General features: G+C 52.8%; 4 protein-coding genes across 4 annotated transcripts; 2 read left to right on the forward strand and 2 right to left on the reverse strand.

Annotated features, from left to right (window-relative positions):
- Positions 1-5,125: 5,125 nt before the first annotated feature.
- On the forward strand, positions 5,126-6,742 carry HER10_EVM0011607 (uncharacterized protein; the record flags this gene model as incomplete). The annotated part of the gene is made up of 6 exons (XM_035481035.1): positions 5,126-5,186; positions 5,236-5,446; positions 5,511-5,567; positions 5,757-5,881; positions 5,956-6,278; positions 6,386-6,742. The coding sequence occupies 6 exons, from the start codon at positions 5,126-5,128 to the stop codon at positions 6,740-6,742; spliced, it is 1,134 nt and encodes a 377-aa protein (XP_035331866.1).
- A 6,624-nt stretch (positions 6,743-13,366) lies between these two features.
- Positions 13,367-15,135, reverse strand: HER10_EVM0000583 (uncharacterized protein). The gene has a single exon (XM_035470357.1). The coding sequence runs from the start codon at positions 14,335-14,337 to the stop codon at positions 13,642-13,644; it is 696 nt and encodes a 231-aa protein (XP_035331155.1). The 5' UTR covers positions 14,338-15,135; the 3' UTR covers positions 13,367-13,641.
- A 1,410-nt stretch (positions 15,136-16,545) lies between these two features.
- HER10_EVM0000153 (uncharacterized protein) lies at positions 16,546-17,382 on the forward strand (the record flags this gene model as incomplete). Its single annotated transcript, XM_035469947.1, has 1 exon — positions 16,546-17,382. The coding sequence occupies one exon, from the start codon at positions 16,546-16,548 to the stop codon at positions 17,380-17,382; it is 837 nt and encodes a 278-aa protein (XP_035331123.1).
- A 225-nt stretch (positions 17,383-17,607) lies between these two features.
- HER10_EVM0008457 (uncharacterized protein) lies at positions 17,608-18,692 on the reverse strand. Its single transcript, XM_035477977.1, has 3 exons — positions 18,354-18,692; positions 18,108-18,292; positions 17,608-18,058 (listed from the first exon to the last, which is right to left on the reverse strand). The coding sequence occupies exons 1-3, from the start codon at positions 18,627-18,629 to the stop codon at positions 17,815-17,817; spliced, it is 705 nt and encodes a 234-aa protein (XP_035331663.1). The 5' UTR covers positions 18,630-18,692; the 3' UTR covers positions 17,608-17,814.
- Between the last annotated feature and the right edge of the window lie 15 nt (positions 18,693-18,707).

The raw sequence follows: 18,707 nt of genomic DNA on the forward strand, positions 1-18,707 counted from the left end.
TGCCTATGTTGTACCGTTGTTCCATGAGCCGCTATGTAGCACTGGTTATGTTCCCAGCCTCGGGTTTCCGTTTTTGTCATCGACGGATAAGCGGGAATGCATCCTCTCTAGCGACAGGAGAGGCGTCGCTCCTCCAGGACCCAGCATCGGAGGAGGGTGCCCTCGTTGCGGTAATTGCAAGACCAAGGACCCCTCATTTAGCCAGAAAAGAGCCTCCCCCATAATCCAAATGGGACAGAACGTGGGGGCGTCGTGTCACCACAACCATCCGAAGCTCTGGTCCTAGGATATCGCCATCAAGCCACCAAGTCTCTCATTGGCGTCGCAATACCTGTGATCTTCAAGCGGCGCCACATCCTCTATTGCCTCTCCACGCAGTAGCGCCAGGTCCGCAATTGCATGCGATAACCCCAGGTGCCACGGGCGCCCAGCTGGCCAGATTGTCGGTCCGGCGTTGAACTGCCTTTCCAGTTCAAACTTCCCTCTATCCAGGTGCCTACTCCGTGAGGTCCCTCGGGCTGCGAGGTGCGCTAAGCTCGATTCGGGAATTCCGGGGGAGACCCTTTTGACCAAAGATTTGGGGTGCCCAGTGCTGTGAGATCTCTCATCCCCAGATTCTTCTCCTCACCGGTGGATTGCTTGATTTTCGTCGGACGAGAGGCTCCGAGCCCGCGAGCTATGTCGTAAAGCATGCTCCGGTACGCCCAACATGGGCATTGCTATCGCGATATACCCGTGTGTAAACCGAGTCAGGCTGTTGGTCCTCGGGGCGCCTAGGCACTCTGTGATGGCATGGGTCGATAGAATGAAGTGATTCGTTTGATGGAAACAAATGTGTTTGGCAATGGAAAACAGCCATGGAGTCGACACCTCCACTATTGGATTTGTCAAACAGTTCCAATGCCCCCATTGCTCTAGGAGTCCAGAGTCCAGAGTCCAGAAATCTGTCGAATTTCTTCTCCCGCTACACACACCTCTTTCCCGCCCCCGGACTTCTCCACGTCTAGATCTGGCTGGCCGGTACGTCTGATTGCTGCACTACTCGTATTTTCAGGGATGGCAAGATATCTAGTCGCAGACAGGTCCACGGACGCCAAACCAGGCCCTCTTTGGCTAATTGGTTAGTCGTGCAGGATGCCGAATGTCGTGTATTAATCCGTTCATTTTGACGAGCAATGATAGCAGACTAGCGAATGGAAGTTGTCCAATCTACAAACCAGGGTGGTCTGTCGAGTCGTGACTTTCTCAGGGGTATCAGAAGAACGGGAAGGCGCCAATCTGGAGTCGGGTATCAGCTAGTTGGAAGTCGACTCTGCCTGCGGCTCTTTGCTTCGTCCCCTTCCCCAGCGTACCCAGCAAAGAGATAAAGCTTGTGCAGTGGACAGATAGCTTTCACGGCTATCCTTGTCGATGTCGAGACCACAATCGAATTGATATGGTTTGCTCGTGAGTTTCCTCTGAACATGTCGCCGAGGCTCGCCCGCAACTTAACATGGACTCTTGTCTTTGACTTAGGAAAAGCTTCCACATCTCGACCGCGATTGGAAAATGACCACTTCGATTTGCACATGTATCTGCATAGCTTACGCCGCCCTCCGGCCGAATTGAGACGCAATTGTGACATGCGGAGAATCATACGCTCATCGCATGATTGTGGAGGCTTTCACCAAGTATGTTCGAAATTTCCGATGGATCTCGCGGGGCTGCGACGACAAACTTGCATACCGCGCATGTACACTACCGTATACGCGGGGGTTGCGAGACCTCTACATTCTCAGCAGCGGCAACAATAGCAATAATGCATAGTCCTGGGGCTTGAGGTACGTTTTGCTTTGTACGGATATCGTGCTGTTGTATGAGACAGGCCCGTTGTTGTTCGCGCGGGGAGAACCCCGCTGGCTGGTTCGCTGTTTCCACCGCGGGCGGACGCCCTCACTCTCACTTGGGCGTTTCTGTTGTTGCTTCACAAACCTCCGTGTCTCGCTTGGACCGGGTTCATGACGGCTGAAAGATAAGACCTGAGAGTCCAGAGTCCGGGGCTATGAACTCAAAGAGTGCACTGGTTGAAAACTCTGGACAAGCGTCGGAATGACTGGCTCTTGTAAGACTTCGCAATGCCGCCAGCGGGCGCATTATCGCTCAATTTTCTCGGGGGAACTGTGGGCTTCCGCAGTTGTCCTCAGAGTCGATTGCGAGACTCGCCCAGCATGAGTCAGTTGTTGCTTCCTGCGTTCGACGGTCGAGCGGAAATGAACCGAGCTCTTCAGAGACAGATTGGATCTGCCCATGCTTCCCCAGACTCCCCTTCACTTTGAGCATCCCCGCAAAGTACTTGGAGAGGCCAAGGCGGTAGCTCTTGAAGCTAGAATCCAAGGGCCAAGGGTCGTACCGGTATCATGTGCTTTCTGCCTTGGGTGAAGATTGACCCGAGTTTCTTTGCCGGGACACGCCCATGTTTGAAACCAGCTTCCTGAAAAGGGCAATATCTGAAGGCGTGGGAATGAGCCGGGGATGGCGCTTCACTAGGGGGCTGATATACAGGGTAGGTATGTAGGTAAGTGTGGGGAGAGAAGGGAGCACGCCCAGAGGTGTGAATGTCGAACATGGTGTGTTGATACGGTTCCGAGTCCCAGTTTTCTGAGGGAGGTCGAGATCCCGAGATTCCCCGAAAGCACAAGCAAACAATCAAGCCAACTGCTCATACCATGAAGCAGAGGTTTGGTTTGTTAATAGTTGGCGGCATGTGAGTGGCGCTTATGAAATCTCTGTTGTGTCCTAGATGCCTTAGGTAAGACGCAAACAGACGAATTGACGGCACTGAGAGTCATTCAACGGGACATCGCCCAGAAGATTTTAAGCCCTGGATGTTTGGAACGCTTGCCCCTCGTTCCTGTCACATGTGAAAGATAAGCAGATAGAGGGGATACCCCAGAAGAAATCTGTCCCCTTTCGCGAGAGAACAAACCTTAGCATGATGTCAGCGGTAAAGCTTGGAACCGCATTCAGCAAGTTGGAGAAACGGTAACATTCTTCCACATGTTAATTCTGGAGAAGCGCGTACCTTGCATCGCACATGCGGAGGTGAAAGGGTCTGGCCAGAATTGCCGTTCGAAATTGAGAGTTTGTTGGTGGCTGTTAGCCGCACCTATAAGCGGGCGACTCCAAGCAATCTGAAGCGCCGCAGACTTGTAGCCCGAGCCCCAATATCGTCTCTCCACAAAATCTGTGTAATGTAAACCGCGGATGAGAGAAACTCCGCCTGCCCTCCACGATCGACCCCAGGTCTCTTCACCTCGTGACGGGTGACCCTAGCAGCCACCGAGGGTCCTCATTAGCAATTTACCCCGGCCTGCAAGATGAACGACATGTGTGCGGTGCCAACGCCAGCGAAGGAGTGAGGATTCATTGCCTCTGGGCCCTGGGAGATAACGTGATCCGTCGACCCGAGCTCGGATATCGGGAAAGAAGAAGAGGTATAGGTAGTGTGGCTTACACTTCCACCTATGGCCCTTAGGCTGTGGGCATTGGCAGATAAGGCGGTACGCTCTCCTAGTACGGAGTAGTAGTACATACCATCATGCTTGACAGTTGGCAGCACCGTCGCCAGGTAGACCCTTGAACTCTATTGCATTGAGAAGTGTTGAGGCTCAGGCCCTAGGGCAATGTAAGGCACCTCGGGCCCTCGCTGTCGGGTATGTAGGACACATCTCTGATCTCCGCAAGGATCCTGCTGTGCATTCGTGAGAAGCCCGGCTTTTCTGTGGATAGCCGTTCCGATTTCCGACCCGAGCAATGCCTATTCAACCGGTCAGTACGTAGTACGGAGTAAGATTTCGGGTATGCGTACAAATACGAAGACTAGCTTTCCACTTCGCCGCCCGACTTACACGTAGTTGCGTTCTAGGAACCTGAATACTTGGGGTTGGCCCCAAGCCGGAAATCTCCTCACCTTGAGCCTGTCAAACCCCACAAACCCCAGGTTGGATCATGCCGTGATAGATGAAGGTTAACCCGAGTTATTGAGCATAATTGAGCCAAAGCGATTGGGGGCGCTTTCCGGGGCATTTTCCCCGAACGAGTGCTACCATCAGCAGCGTTCTAGTCAACCCTTCTCATATTCAGGCACAGTGCCTGCCGGCAGGAGTAAATGTCGATACCAGGATCGAATATGGTCCGGTAGGTGAAACCACGAGTGAAGAGAATCGAGCGCTAGGGTTACAGGCAACAACGAGTCTGAGGTAATGCCAGACCAGAGAGCCCAAGCTCGCTAGACTCATAGGTCTGTAAAGATGTGAAACCGGAGGGGTCCTAGAATGTTCCGAGTCGCTGTGAAAATAGACTCGCGAAGCCGTCGATGAGGAATCGAGGGAACTGCATACACAAAACGGCACGCTCGAGCAATGGACCCTGGCGGCCACGTTCCACCCGTTTGGCCCGGAAACACTGCCGTCAGTGCTGGAAATTCTTGTCGTCCGAAACTTGGCCAAGGCCCCGGAAAGGTCCTGAACGTTCCGGATGGTCGGTACCAGAAGGCTGCAAAAGCTGAGGCGGCTCGAATTAGACGTCTTGTCTGACTGAGTAGCATCGACGGACTCAGGCGGCCACATAGAATTCCCAATGGAAGGTATCTTGTGCCAATCTTTCCCATGGTTGGTACATGTTTCAGAAGGAAAAAAAAAAAGAGGTGCAGAAACCGCAATAATTCTGGAAGTGTCGGTGCTTGATTGGAGCTGCTGGTCTGGCGGTCAAAGTCTTGAGGTTGGATGCGACTCGGTACGTCTACTCGACTGTGGTATGAGGATCGCAGCGCAGCTCCTCATCGCAACGATGGAGGTTGGTCTTTTGTTCTTTGGAGTTGAGTTTGGGTTGAAGTTGAAAAATACCAAAAGATGATGTAAGATATCTTGACATAACGCAGGTAGACCTTAAGGTAGGCAACCTGTCATCGCACAGCTAGAAGGTGCGCAGGTTCCCTCAGCCACATGACTGCCTGCCACGAGTGTGGCTGATGACCTCATCTCCAATACGTGTGAGGTTGAACGACTCGTACTGTGCAACTTTTTCAACTTCACGTCTTCAATCGGGACTTATCAAACCCCATCAAGCAAGTTTTGAGGTCCTAGCAATGGAGAAATACCACTCCATTCATCAGGAGGATATCTCTAGCTTCGACCTCCCTTCCACACGCATGTATGACCCCGTCCTCCAACCATCACAGCTCCTAACAGAGTGCAGATCGATTGCCTACAGTGTCCGCCGCTGACGCACTGGAAGAATTAGATGGCGGTGTCGCTAGATATGTCTCTACTGGTATTGAACGACTAGATGGGGCTCTCATATCCTCTTCATCTCTTCAGACACCAGATACGATAAGCGGGGGAGGCCTCCAGAGAGGACAGGTCACGGAAATTTGGGGACCACCAGGCTCAGGCAAGACTGCCGTAGGGTGAGTTACCATTATGCTGTTCTGCAGACGACGCCATGTAGTCATGACTGACCCATCAGCAAAGTATTCAACTGGTCGCCAATGCGCTATGCGAGGGGCATGGCGCTGTGTGGGTAGGTCGGTTCATCTAATACTACCATGCACGGGAAGACGACGACGAGACTGACACACATATCAAAGATTGTGCGTATTCAGTTTGCGGTCATCGACTGAACGCGGTGATCGAGGCAGTGGAATCAACTCGGTCGTCTAGAGACACCGAAGCGGCGAAATCGGCCACGGATCAATTTGCACACTATAGCTGCCCTAGCCTGCCTCACCTGATAGCACTTCTCTGCCGTCCTACGGCGGCGACAGTGCCGGCGAATTCGTCTGTGGTTGTGATAGACTCCTTATCAGCTTTGGTGAATCACGCTTTTCCTAAAGCGCCCGACGGTAGGAAAGATCAGTCGCGCGGTAAAGGTCAGTTGTCCTGGACCAGATCGAAGTTGTCTACTCATGTTTTGCAGGTCCAGGTCTATCAGCGAAGCGGCTGCAAGCTTTGCAGTATATCACCAGTGCCCTACAGAAACTAGCAGCAACACGCGACTGCGCAGTGGTGGTCCTGTCGCAATGTGCAACCAAGATGCAGTTAGAACGGAGCGCGACATTGATTCCATCCATTAATGCTGGGGTATGGGAACAGGGCATGTCGACGCGGGTCGTGCTGTTCAGAGACTGGGTATGGAAGGAAGAGCGACCGTGGTCTGTATGCTTCGCCGGCGTGCAGAAGCTAGACGGCAAGGCTGGGCCGGACATGATGCAGAGCGCAGCGGCGTTTAGAGTTGAGGCGGTCAGTATTTTCGTTGGGCAGTCACGATTCCGGCATAATTTCGCAAAAGCGGAGTTTCCAAGGCAAGAGGTTATGTGGTTTGCTGACATGGCTCGTTATCGTGACAGACGGGCTTGGTTGGCGTGCAGTACGACACTAGCCAACCATCGGTGTTCCTTCCAACAGCTCCACGAGCGAAACGCAAGCTGGCAGAGGCTGGCCTCGAGGTGCCCGATAGCGAGGAAGATGACGAAGAATACGGATGGGCACGAGAAGATGAGTCGGCGCTTCCCGGCCCGCCGCCGCAGTGGCAAGGCAGCGAAGACATCCTCCTGGGGACCCAGGCGGCCGAAAGCGAGGATGACGGGGGTAGCAACGGAGACGGCCACGGCGATGGCGGCGACGGTGATGACGAAGACGACGAGGCAGAAGATGTGGGTGAGGCAGCGACTAGCGGCCGAGATAACCAGGTTTTGGCCGAGTAGTAAAGAGGGATGGCGGAGAAAGGACCACGGTGGAAAATTTCCGGGTGAAGGACCGGAGCTTGGCCGACAGATAGGACGAGCATGAATCGATAATACGGTACGGAATGTGGTTCCTTGACGGCCTTCCCCTTGGCAGCCCTGGCAAAATCTCAGCCTAGGCTGCCCAGCCCCAGACTTTGACCAATTTGGAGACTTGGTCGTGAAGAAAATAAACCCAGCCAGGAGCCAATTCCGAGACTGACGGAGTGTGTCATGTTACGAATACTCAAGCTTCACAGTTGAGGGTGAGGCGAGAGGAAAAAGACAGAGGAAGGAAAAACTAGTGCAACTCCACCAAATATGACGGACGACCCGCCACAGGTAGAGATTCAGCGGTTAAGGACCGATAAGAAGCAGTGGTCGGTCCAGAGCCGGGTCCACCGAGAGCATGAAAAGCCCATCGTCACCATCGGCCAAATGTCGGCTTGACGCGGACCGCTTGGAAGCACCAGCTCAGAGACACTTCCAGGGCTCAGGGGCAGAGATGGGGATAATAGGCCGTGGCTCGTCCGGGGCCCCGACCCCGACCTGGGCATCGTGGGGCCCACATGTTTGGTTGAGCCGCAGTGGCTGCGGTGCGGTAGCGCTCTTTGGGAGGTCGCAAGGAGACCCAGAGTGAGTTTGGGAGTGCGGAATGAGATAGAGCTGGCCGGCTAGGGAGTAGTGTGTGAGATCTAAGTGAGTGGGTGAGTGAGTTTAGTGAGTGAGCGAGCGAATGAGTCTAGATGAGTGTGTGTTGTCATAGTGCTCCGGGCAAGTCCGGATGCAGCTGGCTCACCAAGGGGGAAGAGGGAGAAGTAAAAAAAAAAAAAAAAAGAGGACCATGATGGCTGAGGTGAGAAGGTGAGGTGGAGGGAGCCATCGGCTTACTCATCGGGGAGCGCGACTTTTCACTCTGAGATTCAGGATACTTATTTTTGCTGGGGAGGAGAGTGACGGGTTTTCGTGGGGGAATCTTTTTCTCCCGCCCCTTGAGAGCCCCGTTTCTTCTCGAAGGAAAAAATGGCGTCAGATCGAGGGACCCCACACGCTCTGCAGCGCCGGGCTCTGCAGTCCGCGGACACACTGCTCCCTCGAAGCTCGTGGAGGTATTTTGGTACCCTGTGCACATTGGTCAAAGAGGTGGGTGCCAAGGTGTGCGCGCTGTTTGCTTGCGCTGGTTGGGCACTTCTGCAGGGCTCAGCTATGCGCCAAGTACTGCCAGGTTCCCCATGAGCGCTGGCCTTCAGGGGGAAGGTTACGGTGCCTATCCGCCGTACCATTGATATTCAGGGTATTGACAGATGCACACAGGCTTGAGAGCTGGATTTCGGCGGGTCTCCTATCGGCCCTTGGACTCAGTGCTATTGGAAAGGTAAAGTATTCGCACCAGGATTGTCACACAGGGTAGATTCCACATCGCTGGCTCTCGTCCCTTGCGTGGGTGTGCAGTATTGACGAGATGCCAAGCAAAACGGCCCTGAGCGGGCATGGCGGGAGGGCCAGGCACAGAGCCTACACAAGTATTTCTGGAGAAGGAGTGACTTTCGAGATTTTGTGGTAAACTCGAGTAAGGTCTTTTCCCCCGGTCGCATTCCGCTTTCGCGACCATCTCGCGCTCCGTCAGAGCCTCTGGAGTAAAGTGTCCAGTAGGTACGGAGTAGGTATCTGAGGCGCCCCAGATCTTTCGAGCACGTTTTGCTAGGTCCACGCCCCCTTTCCTGGTCCATCCCGTCCACAGCAGAAGGTACCTACCCTGCTTCCTGGTCCCTACAATGAACAAGTCACAGCCCTGCGACGGGTGATCCCCTGTCTTCCTTACCGTACTACTTTTTTTTCCCTCTCGCGCTGGCAGGTGAAAATTCCCTCTCTGGAGACTGGAGTTCTGGAGTCTGAGGTACCTCATTTTTTTTTTTTAACCCTCTGGTCTATTTTTCAGCCTCTTGATTTTTTTAATGCCGCTGCGGATCCGCACCTAGTGTACCTTGCTTATCGACTCCAGACCGAAGTAGCCTCCTTCTCCACCCAATTAGGGTGACATAAGCCAGTGGGTCTCTTCCCCGTCTGGGACCACTGGCATCAAGCATTGGGCATTGGCATTGGTATTGGACCTGGCTTTTGTGAAGTTATTCCCACATGGCCCGGGCTGCAGCTCACGTATATTGTACGTACATCTTTCATTTATTATTCTCCGGCAGGCTCAGCAGGGTTTACCTTCACTAGGTATCGAGCCCGCACCGAAAATCTGCATTGGTTTGTTAGGTGTTGGTCAATCCTGCAACTTACGGACCGACTGAGATTTTTTTGGGGGGTACTTGTCTCTGGGTGATGATGCCATTTCTACCCTTGGCTCTCACGCAATTATTCACAGTAATTCGCTCTTCGAGCCAAACGCGGTAGTCCACAGCAAATAAGCGATCGAGCAATTGGATAATTCTGGAGGGCAGGTATAAGTTGCGTAAAGACTTGTCGCAATTGTGTATTGCACTCATGGCATTCATGGCATTGCTCCAATGCAAGATGGCATACTTGTACAATACATCCCATGGGTCCTCTGCGGTTGCATCACTGCTGGATTCAGTCACAAACTTGAACCGAAGCAAAAACCTGGCATCAATGGGACGTTGAACTTTGAACAGACGGTCAAAATTGCACCTCGCGAGCCGCAAGTAATTCCCGCGTTCCCCGCCCTTTTGCCCCAGCCAGTCTTCCCCTTCTCCGCTTGTTTTCTTTGCTCGTACGAATACAACATTGGAGTCCTAGGCGCCATATTCCATCTTACGATCTTGCCGAAAATCGAGACATCAATCGCCAGGTAGCCCATCCAGATCCTAGGTCAACACCCACAGCCCCCAATGCAACGAGGTTCCGGCTTCAAGGTAGAATAGTAGGTGCGCCTATTCGTATAGAGGAGCAAATCCCAACCAAACTACTGCACAATGCCGTCCCTCCCCTCCCCTTCCGCCGCCGCCGCCGCCGCAGCACCCCCCTTCCCCGGTCGGCTGAGCCAAGCCGAGGTCCTATCGGCTGACGCCGGGGAGAAGGAAGCAGGAGAAATCCCAAGTTGCGACCCGCCTGAAACTATGTTTCTATCCATCATCAGCCGATGTTTCCTTATCTGTGTGTGATGTATGATGTATCTTCTAACCGCACCAGACAGCGGAACCGCTCTGTAGTATGTCACAAACAAGCCAAGCGGCGGCATTATCTAGGCGTAAAAAGGAAGAGGGAGGTCTAGATTGGGTGATCTGGTCTGGGGGAGCAGATCGACCGTGCCACTGGTGCCCTTTCCCCTCCGTTCTTCTTTCTCCGCATCGAGGAAGTCACATATTTGATATGACATCGTCGATGGCAACCACCACCATCATGACCACCATCGTAAGCACCATCTGCAATCGATCACGGCCAAGATCCACGTATTGTCCTTTTGCTTCTGCAGCCATAGGCTCACGCCGTCACAAGTAATGAAGCGATCAAAATGTAATTACAGACCTTCTGCTCCGGCGGAGGAAATCGGAGCCACGGCACTGTTGCGTGTACAATATGCAACGCGAAGCAGGTGCTTGCGCCTCTTCAAGCAAGCAGAACGCGTATCTCAGCCTCTCTGAGCCTCTAGCGAAACTGCAGTCACAACTGGGCGAGCGACCTTCAGCGGGAGAAGCTACTGCACAGATCGCCCATTCGCCGCGGGTCACGCATATACCGATGCAACCGCGGGGGAGGCAGATGGTGGTAAAGGCCTCTCTTTCATTTTCTCCTGCATAGCTATTCGTGCCTATCAGAGCCCGCGGACGGGAACGGGTCAGCATGCGCGGTCCCGGATTTTCGTGGTCCTGCAGAAACGGCCTCGTTACCAGCCCACTTGGAGACGTGACTCCATACGAATATAGCGCGCAGCAAGCAATCAGGACTCGAGGAGCGGAGGGTGACATCAAGGGACTTGAGACGATTCCTGCTGCAGGACCGTAGGCGCCTCCCGCTCCTTGGTCAGCCCACAACGCCGCTTAATCGTGCGGACGTCGTCTAACACTGGCTCCATGTTTCCCGGCTCTCCGCGGCGGCGGCGGCGGCGAAGACGAACAACTACCACCGTCCACAGCCCAAGATAGTAGCCCCCAAAGAGCAAGAGCCGCGAGAATCAGACCTGAGGGGCAATGACATAGCAAAGACAGGACTAAGCACCGAGTTCGACTGTAGGTCCCCGGGTTCTGGTCTTCATTGGCGGGAGCCGCAATGTGACAACGCCCGCAACTCTGCAACAGGACCTCGTTCTAGACCCTCCCATGTTGCTATGCATCGATGGGCAGCATTGCTTGACTTGACTTAACCTACAAGGTCGGCTCGTTCCTTGTCTCTCTATCACACGATTTAGGCTGTTTAGGTATCGATATATGCGTTGCGCCTCTGCTTGATGCCCACGAAGTCTTTGACAACATTGCCTCCTCGTTCGTTGTTGTCTCCGCAGTTTGGCTCTGTGGCACCCCCGCCTGGAGTCGTTCGATGGCCCCAGTGCCACCTACCTCCCCCACACCGCCGCTCCCGCTGGCCCGCGTTGCCGCGACCACTGCCGAGATCTTCATGTGCGGGTTATGTTTCTAGATTGGGTGTGTGTTTTGTTTTTGAGCTACTCTGAGTACTCACCAGTGGTTTGATCTAAGAGAAGGGGAGAGTTCAAGGACTACCCAGACCTATGAGAGTATGTGGTGTGAGTGTATGATGAGAATAACACAACAGGAAAGAGACAACGGAAACAGTAACCCGTATTTAGGATAAATGGACAGACTTGCTTGCGTAACAGTAGGATGAGTAGAGTTGCAAACCTTGCAGCGGATGACTTGCAGCCATCATGCACACATCCCGCTTCCCCGCCCGCCCGTCAACACATCCTCAGGTTACTTTCTCCCCCCTACTCCCAAGAGTCCCTTCCTCCTATCGCCGTCGGGGCAGCTCGCTCAGTGCTCGGCGAGACCGGGAGAGAGGGGGAGAGATGTCTTCTCTTCTCTTACCGAAACTGGATTCTAATGCTGGGTGCGTTTGCTCATTTGCACATCTCGGCTGCTTGTGGCTTGAATTCCCCCCTCCTCTCTCGGATTATCGTCCTGCATATGCGGGGGGCAATGAGATTCTAGACCGCCGTTTCCCGTGATACTGAAAGGCGGCAAATATACAATAGCAATGGCTATAGCTGAAGTCGCAACTACAACATTCTTTCCGGCCCGAAAGGCATGGGTCCAGTTGCAGGTGTAACCGCGGGCTCCTCTTACAACGGGGATCACGACAAACGTCGGAATGCGAAGATGGTCGACCGTTTTCCTTGATCATTTGGGTTTCTCGGAAGCTTTCGCACAGAGTACGAACATACAGGGCACAATCTGTCTTTCGCACATATTACCCAGAAGGAATTCCGTCGACATTTCAAATGAAAAAGTAACCGAGGGTATTCAGAAAGTCGAGCCTGTTTTTCTGAACGGCAACGGCAGGTATGCTCGGCTGCTGTATCCCTCCTTTGGCGACTCATAGAAGGGGGCGTGCGCATATCGAAACCAACGGATTTTTTTTTTGCTTTCTTCCAGTTTGGATCGAAAACTTTCAGAGAGTTCGTCGGGACACAGTTTGTCATGTTTCGCCTCGGGAAGTCTACGGTAAGTCGGGAAGAGAGAGAGAGGGCTGGGCGGTGCCGGTGTGGTTGTTGCGGCTCTCTATTCCTCCGCACTTCCAACGGAGGAAACCTTACGTCAGTGCCTTTTTGGCTAGGGTGAAATGTGTCTATCAATACCTTCACATGTCAATTGAACAGCTTTACTTTTTTGCTGATTGCTGTCTCTAACCCCTCCCTTCCCCTTTCACCCCTCCGTTTGCCCCGCAATATTAGAGCTGGCTCATGCTCATGCTCATGCTTCCTTGAAGTGTGCTCATGCTGCATGAAGAACAAATAACAGACTTCCCGACGAAGAAAAGGTCGAGACCTTTTTTCCCGGAATCCCTCGTGGCAGAGGCTCGATTCTCGGCAAGTCAATTGCATGATTGATGGCTCTGCTAGCAATCGGAATGATTGCCATGTGTCGAGGAGAAGCTTTCCTGCTAAGGATATGACGGCATCCCTTCGTTTCGGCCTCGGCGTTGAGATTGGAATTTAGAGAGCATTCATGTGAGGTAGCTAAGCTACGGGTACGGACTTGGGCTTTTATCAACAGTCAATGATACTCATTCCGTTGTCTCTCAAGCACATGTCGACGCCATGTACGCAGTAGTGGCCAGCATGGCACGGGTTCTTATCCATCACAATAGAGACTGTGGGCTGATGATTTCCAAGTCCCTTTCGAGACGCAAGGGTATGATACCATTTTCCTAGCGGGATAACCCAAGCATCACAGCTTCAAATTGGCTCCGGAAGCAGATTCCGGATTGTTCAGGCCGACATACCGCCGTATCGGAAAGGCAGTCAGGAAGTTCCTCCCTCTGTAAGACGGAAGTAACACGTGCTTCCAACCAAGACCGGGGAGGGGCTCCGAACTCTACATCAGAATCGAACGTTGACGTGAGAAGCTTATCAGCCGATGATGTGTTCTGCATGTGAAATGTTTCTCGAGACAGTTTCGTTTTGTAGATTTCATGTACCCAAAATAGGACGACTACGATTGGCCGAACCCTCCCAAAAACCCAAATCGCTCCCAATGCTTGCCAGGGGAGAAAAAACATAGGCCAGACAACCCAGAAGACGCCGTTGATACGCAGTAAGAAAAACGCCATTGCACCGATTACAGCCTCATTCAACGATTTTAACAGACACCACACTTCTCAACCCCACGCTAATGCAAAGAGACCAGAGACCAAAAAGCTCCCAACAATACGGACCATAGTCCTGAAACCACGGGGGGGCGTCATGCCGAGTAACTCGGCGGATTCGGGTCCGCGTATACCATGGTGGCCTTGAGGAAGATGAGCACCTCGTACGCCGCCTTGGCAATGTCGAGCCCCTTCTTCTTCCACTCGGACTCGTACCACAGGTTCTGCAGCATGTTGTCCGCGACGAGCGTGACGATGAAGCGCACGTGATGGTCCTCGGCCGTCCACGCGCTCTTGTCCGGGCGGTAGACGCAGAACTTGGCCTTGCGGCCGTTGAGCGCCTCCCGCGCCGCCTGGGCCGTGCGGATTTTGTCCGGCTCCGGCACGGCGCTGGGACCGGGCGGGAGGCCGCCGGTGGTGGTGGGGCCCGCGGCGGCGACGTCGGCGATGGCGCGGGAGAGGAAGTCTGCGTTGAACTCGTTCCAGGGTCCGCGGACGAAGTTGCTGTCGAGCCAGTCGTGGAACTTTGTGGCGTCTTTGAAGGGGAGGAGCTCGAGGAGGAGGCGCTCGTGCTGGAGGGATACGCGGGAGGAGGAGGAGTAGGAGGCTGGCGGGTTGGCGAGAGCCGGCGTCCGGGCCGGCGATGTGGGCATGGCGGCGACGGTTCCGACGGCGGCGGGTTTGGGGACCATGCGGGGCGTTGGGGGAGGGGAATCGAGGCGTTGGTAGGGGAGTTTTGTGATGGGTGAGGTGGATTGCGTTGTGTGTCTGCGTGGACGTGGGATGCACATTGGAAGAAGACGAAATGCGACTGGCGGGCACCAAGGAACACGAAGTTAAAGAGGCAGGCAAGTGGGTTGGGAAACTTCTAAGCGACTTGGTAGACTGTGGCTGTACAGAGAGTCTGCCTGACCAAGCTCGGGATGGACATCATCACATATATGTCTCTCTTCCAGCCCTACCATTTCTGGGTCGCTACCCACCGAATATGCCTCGCACCAAGGGTCTTTTGTTTTGACGTCAATGTGCCTGTAAACCCCTGCCGTTCCGTCTTACAAGTTGCTGCCTGAGGGAGTTCCCTTTGATATGGACGCATATTGCATCGGAGGCGTGCTGGAGAGATGGCAGAGGGGAATTTGTGAAGTTGTTTCTTTGGGCTTTTGGAGGGGCCTGCCTCTAGGCAACAGAGCTGAAGTGCAGCGCCAGCGAATCAGGAGTGTCTGTGTCAGCCGCGCTGCTCACGGCGCTTACGCGGCCGTGAGGGAGCCAAGCAGTGAGATGCGCAGCACTCGTCTGACCATTTGCATCAGATTAAGCCTGGATTAGAATAGATAGTTCTGAGCGTTGGATTTATGGTGAAGCATGCGCGCCGGGTTTTGGTGCAAGTGCATCGAAGTTTGTGATGGGATTTCAGGCTGCAGCAAGTCTTTGACTGTCTGGTCAGGAACACCAAGGTAGACATTCATACAAGATTACGAGAAAGCTATAGAACATTACTCATTATGAGAGAAATGATGTATAACGGATGTACAGTTTTTTGGACCTGCTATTAGTAGATCTACCCAACTATTGCATCCGGCTGGAAGAGGCACATGTGGACATCTCTGTCGACGAAACTGGTCATGCCATGTCTAGTCTTCTCGAAGACCAGCCCCTTTGAATGAAGGATCATGTTTGCAATAAAAAATTCTTTCGGGTGACGGTGCTCATTGCCAGGCTCGGTGCCTTATTCAATTGAGCAACGACTTCACTACTCTTCAGAACCCGCAGACAGCAAATTCACAGTACAAGCCTGATCTCATACACAATCATCTTAACATAACAGTATTTACCCATGAAATATTCACCTTTAGATCATGGGGATACCATTAAGTGTTCCTAACAATAGCCTGTTTCTCCAAGTAGGTAGTCTTCGTTCATTATTTGAGAAAGATGAATGCTCCTTTTATACTACCTAGTCAAGTTGATAACAAACCCATAGGTCTCAAAGGAGCCAGAGACCCTCTTACTCAATCCAATATGCTCGCCGTGCCTTAGATCAATTACTTGAGGCTTAAAGGGTGATATAGCCATCAAAAAGGGGCCGATCCGCGGTTCGAACGCGGGACTCTTGCAGATAATTCATTGAATCCAAAGCAAGGATCTTACCACTTGACCAATCGGCCTGTCTGTTGATGTCTTCTTGATGGAATAGCTGCAATTGGATTCGGAATAAGGTTGATTGACTTGTGGTTGGGATGAGGTTGAAGATGTGAGGTAAAAGGCTGGGTGTGGGCGGTGTGTTGAGTCACCCGGCAAGCGAGCATGAAAGGGCCTCACCTGAACCCACGGCAGGGAAAGACGGTTACGAGGTAATCTAGGTGCCTTAGGTATGCACCTGAGAGGTCTCGAGGTAGTCTTCTGGCAAACAATCACAATTTTCTTCAATCCCTTCCGTGAAAGTAAAGCTAGCAAGTCAATTTATAGAAGATGTTCCTCCCAAGCAGTCGGTCGTCATCATCATCCCTGGCTGTCCCTTGGCAAGTGTACCAAAGACGCAATTGAGGTTCTTTCCAGTTATGACAATGCTTATTGCCGTTCTAGTGAATGCCGTCCTCGTGAACGAGCCGCAATCGGCAAGAACACAGTCGGTTGAGGGAAGGTGATGTCGAGTTGTGCTTACCGATGAACGTTGACATACGAGGGCAGCTGGAAGGAACGCCGGCCAACACCTTCCCAGACATGGAACCTGCTGTTTCCAACGTTCCCACGGTGAAGATATTCCGTACAATTTCAACCTGTCCTCCTCCATCACCCTAGGTTCTCTTTGTCGAGTCGCGGCTGTGTCTCTAGACCGTTGTCTCGCAACCCAACTTTCTCTGCGAAGGCATTCTGTAAGTCTTTCTAATCAATGATGATTTGTAACAGAGCTAGACTGACTCTTTTTAGAGGCCAGTAGCTGCATCGGATCCTCTTCAATTCTTCATTCACCTCTCCTTCGCACCACCTAGACTACAGTCATGCGAGAACTCCCTCCTCTGCAGCTCGACGGCATTGAAGCCGAGATGGATAATGACAACCCACGGCCTGACACTTCGAAGAGCTCAGACGAGCCTAACCAGTCTTCGTTTCGCCCTCGCTCGAAGAAGCAGAAGCAACATCGGGTTAGATATCGCTTTCTCACTCCCTCTGAATGGGCCATCGTTGCTCATGGAATCGGCGGTGTCAATGATACTGAAGGACACATTGCCCTTCATCCTTCCTGCTGGTATTATCCACCCAAAGGAATCCCGAATGGACTGTACCGAGATGTCATCTGGCATCGCACCAAGTATTTCTACATGTACCATGGCATGAGCTCCATTCGATGGGTTGCCTACATTCTTCAGATCATTCTTGGAGCGATCCTTACCGCAATCGGTTCCATGTCTTTCAAGAACGGCACTCCCATCACCATAATTGCGGCTACGAACACTATCAATGCTGGAATACTCGCACTTTTGCACAATAGCGGACTGCCCGACCGTTACCGCTCCGACCAGGCGGAGTTCGACGAGGTCGAAGACCACCTCAAACAGATCCTCGATACTGGCATTGTCCCAGAGAACATGTCTGTTGACCAGGCTCTCATCCATTGCTTTAGTCTCTACCACGAGGCTAAGAAGACCGTAGCGGCAAACATTCCCGCAACGTACACCCCCAGTTCGGTTCTCGGAGCTGGTCAGCAGGTTGGTGAGCCTCAGAAATCTAGCGCCGCAGGTCCAACAACACCCAACGCAGCTAGTGGCGTCATTGCAACCCGACTTTCAGTGGCATCACCAAAGACAAGTGAGGCACAGGCCATTGAGGAGAAATGATAAGGGCTTGTCGCATGGTGAGAAAGTGGGCTGATGTGAACTTTGTGTTACCTACCCCTGAATTATCGCGGTAGAGAAGGAGATTAATGCGTACGGTGCTTGTTACAGTTTTGGCATGGCCTTGGCAGTAGTAGATGATAGGCAACTTGTGTCTAATCGGAATGGTAATGGAACGATCAAGGACAAACGTGCATTCTTAGACTTAGTCGCATTTGCATCTAACTGCGTTGTCTGAAGGTGGCGAGAGCGAGATTCTTGGGACGAAATCATGGATTACGGTAGAACGATGCCAAGCTGAAAGCATTCGGATAGATCAATACATGTGCTACATGCCCTCCAAGCCTCGGCAAGGATGCTGATATCTTACACTACAAGGAAATGCTTCTCGTACATGCTCTTACTTCAACGCACTGCCCTTTTTGCATATCGGTATCATCCCCAGTTGATGCCGAGGAATCTGACGCCTTTCTTTCCAGAACCGGTCGCCGTATCTGCGTTCTCAAGGTAGTGTCGCTGGTGCCCTCTCACATCAACGTAGAGGTACTTGTATTCGAATTCGCCGGAGATGGGCGTTTTGATCATGTGGAGGTAAACCACGCCCCTGTTGAGGGGCCCTTCGACATGGAAATGCATGAGCATATGCTCGTGGCCTCTCGAATCCGTGTTGATAGTAGAGCTATTCAAGTCAGACTTATACGATCCTCGTCATGGGAGGAGCGACATACGCAATCGGACGAGCTCGTCGCCACTTGTTATATGTTTCCTCGCCATGGCAAACAATCTTCTTCGAATCTCCCAGCATTTCGATGCATTTCTGATCAGCCTTGATCTTGTCGACGACTCGGTTGAAGACAGCGGTTTTGCTGTCCGGAGAGAAGACGTCTGTCCACAAAACATATGCAACTCCGCCCTATTAGACCACCTCCATCGTTAGCTACTGGTTGCCGCGGGGTAGAAGTCATTTGACTTGCCGTCACTGCGATACCAGCCAGAATCAACCCAAAGTTGAAGGTCTGCTGGGTCGCCCTGGCTGCCTTTTCTCCTCCGGAGAGCTGCGACCAAGGTACCGATCCATTGTCGTTGAATGGCGTGACTTTCTTCCGTTTCGAGCTAGTTGTCGAGGCGGTCGTTCCGAGACCATACTGTGTCGCATAGCTTCGCTGGAGTAGTAGAGGTTGTAGTCGGGGCGCAAGGCCTAATCTCGCAGTTGCGCGGATCGCATTCGAACAGGTAGTCGTCTTCATCATGGTGGTTCGACGTCAGCCATCGTACAACCGCAGGAAGCAGGGTACGGTAGTGGTCGAAAAGAGCTCGGCAGTCGAAAG

Source organism: Colletotrichum scovillei (genome assembly GCF_011075155.1).
Source record: "Colletotrichum scovillei strain TJNH1 chromosome Unknown Contig00007, whole genome shotgun sequence".
Lineage (NCBI taxonomy): Eukaryota > Fungi > Ascomycota > Sordariomycetes > Glomerellales > Glomerellaceae > Colletotrichum > Colletotrichum scovillei.